Here is a 2500-nt window from a genome sequence, read left to right as displayed (position 1 = left end):
TATTATACATATGTATATAAATATATATATATATATATATATATATATATATATACATATATATATACATACATATATATGTAAACATATATGTATATATATATATATATATATGTTTATTTTTTTTATACATATACATATATATATCTATATATATATATATATATATATATATATATATATGTATATGTATATATATAAATATATTATATATATATATGTATATACATATATGTATATATACATACATATATACATATATGTATATATACATACATATATACATATGTGTATATATATACATATATATATATATATATATATATATATATATATATACATACATATATATATATATATATATATATATATATATATATATATATATATATATATACATATACATATGTGTGTGTGTGGATAACTCAAACAATTAGACCTCTCAGAGTAAGCGTTTTTCCATCTAAGATATAACCTTTGAGGTTGACTTTTCAAAAGCCAAAGACCTCTTCCGTTTCTTGTTACAACATCATTGATGGGTCTTGGATTGCCGGTGTGAAGCTTATGGTTTCTGGTGATTTTATTTTCGGAATTACTATTATTACTATTACTATTATTACTATCATGGTTATAACTGGTGTTCACTGTTTGTCATTATTCTTATTGTTATCATTGTCAAAATTATTATCATAATCATCTTTCTTACTATCATCATTATCATCATCATTATTATCTTTATTATTATGATTATTACCATTTCTATTATTATCTTTATTCATCCTTTTCATCATTATCATCATTGTTTTTATTGTTATTGAAATTATTGCAACCGTTATTAGTAGTACTATCATTATCATTAACATCCTTAGTATTATTATCATTATCATTATTGTTTATATTATTGATATTTTCGTTGTCAATATTATCATTACTATCATGTTATCATTGTTATAATTACTAGTATCGTTATGGTTATGTTTATCATCATTATTATTATCATAAAACATCATCATTATCATCATAAAACTATCATTATTATTATTGTTATCCCTAACATTATCATCAGCATTATTATCTTTATTGCCATTGTCATTATTGTCATTAATAGTAGTAGTATTATCATCGCTACTATCATTGTACTTCTTATTATTACTATATCATATCAATTATCATTGGTATTATCATCATTATCATCATTATTACCATCAGACTTATAACCATCATCTTTATCATTATCACTATTATAATAATTAATTCAACTACTGCTACTATTAATAATGACATTATTATCCACATCATAAATTAGATGACCAATTTATTGATATAATCATTGTCATCATCTTTTTCGTTACTGTTATCATTGATTTTGTCATCATTCTTTCTGTATTATTATCATTATTTTTGTCACTATAGTTTTCTAGTCCCACTATCATTATTGCCTATATTATTATTATCATCATCCTTTAGTATATCTTAGCATTATGCATTCTGTACTTAGACTATAAAAACGATCACAAAAAACGAAAGATCATAGAATTAAAAACACCATACACCATACACTGCAAGAGAAGGGGTAATTTTCTTAGGTTGGACGAATCACTTAAAAGAAGTTGAGAAACGAGGTGTACGGTAAGGAGATTGAGGTTATATAAGTGTGCGGTAAACTTCTGAAGAGTTAGTAACGACCCGACCTGTGCAGTGTCAACAGGTACTCGACTTGCGTCTCCAGATAACGATGTTTTCCCTCAAGGTAAAGAGTGAGGTTGAATTGTCTTAACTACCTTTTTGGTTATTACAGTTATTCATACTTGTGCTTATTTATACCTAATGCCAACTTTGGGGTATATCTAAATGTTATTCATTCATCGAGTGCTTTCGTAGAAGTTTTTCACCGATTTGTTTTCAGATATATTTCGCTGCTTATTATCGAAATTGATAAACAAGGAACTATTGCATTTCTCTTCCTTAGCTGTGCTTAGCGACGGCGGTGTTAACACTGGTGACAGGTGTCCTTGGCCTTCCTCAGAGAGATCCTTTGGCAGTACCTGTAAGTTCGTTGTATTACCTTTTATAACGCTGCACCTTTCACTCTATACAGGTCATGGATAAAATTATTTACAGTGTTGAGTATGCATGTATGCATGTGCTCTTATGTGTTTTTTTTACATATAGATAGTTTGTTTGAAAGGTTAATTCAAATATATTTGTATGTGCTTATGATATTACTTTGTCAAGAAAATATATTGTAAAACTGATACGTTTAACAAGACCTGGCTAGTATGTATCAAAATTTCTATTACATAGCGAGGACCTTTCGTATTGCGAGAGAGAGAAGTATACGTGTCGCTTCCCTCAACAGGCCAAATACAATTTCGGCTACGAGGTCGTGGACCCTGACAGCGGCAATGACTTCGGCCACTCTGAGACCCGGAACGGAGACAACACCTCGGGACAGTTCCGCGTGCTGCTCCCCGATGGCCGCGTTCAGGTCGTCACCTAC

The 2500-nt window shown here is 28.4% G+C and overlaps 1 protein-coding gene across 1 annotated transcript in view; it reads left to right on the top strand.

Moving 5' to 3' along the window:
* Positions 1-1669: 1669 nt before the first annotated feature.
* The window catches only part of LOC122258496 (pro-resilin-like), a 1148-nt gene continuing 317 nt past the window's right edge, over positions 1670-2500 (top strand). The window contains exons 1-3 of the mRNA XM_043024486.2: positions 1670-1750; positions 1970-2047; positions 2360-2500. The exon at positions 2360-2500 is cut by the window's right edge and continues 317 nt beyond it. Coding sequence (XP_042880420.1) covers positions 1736-1750; positions 1970-2047; positions 2360-2500 — 234 coding nt within the window. The 5' untranslated portion in view covers positions 1670-1735. The remainder of the gene's footprint in view (positions 1751-1969; positions 2048-2359) is intronic.

Source organism: Penaeus japonicus, unplaced genomic scaffold (assembly GCF_977035675.1).
Source record: "Penaeus japonicus unplaced genomic scaffold, GWHDUDI00000001_assembly GWHDUDI00000008, whole genome shotgun sequence".
In the NCBI taxonomy this organism is placed as follows: domain Eukaryota; kingdom Metazoa; phylum Arthropoda; class Malacostraca; order Decapoda; family Penaeidae; genus Penaeus; species Penaeus japonicus.
Note: the sequence above shows the minus strand (reverse complement) of the source record. Positions and strands in the feature narration are given on the sequence as shown.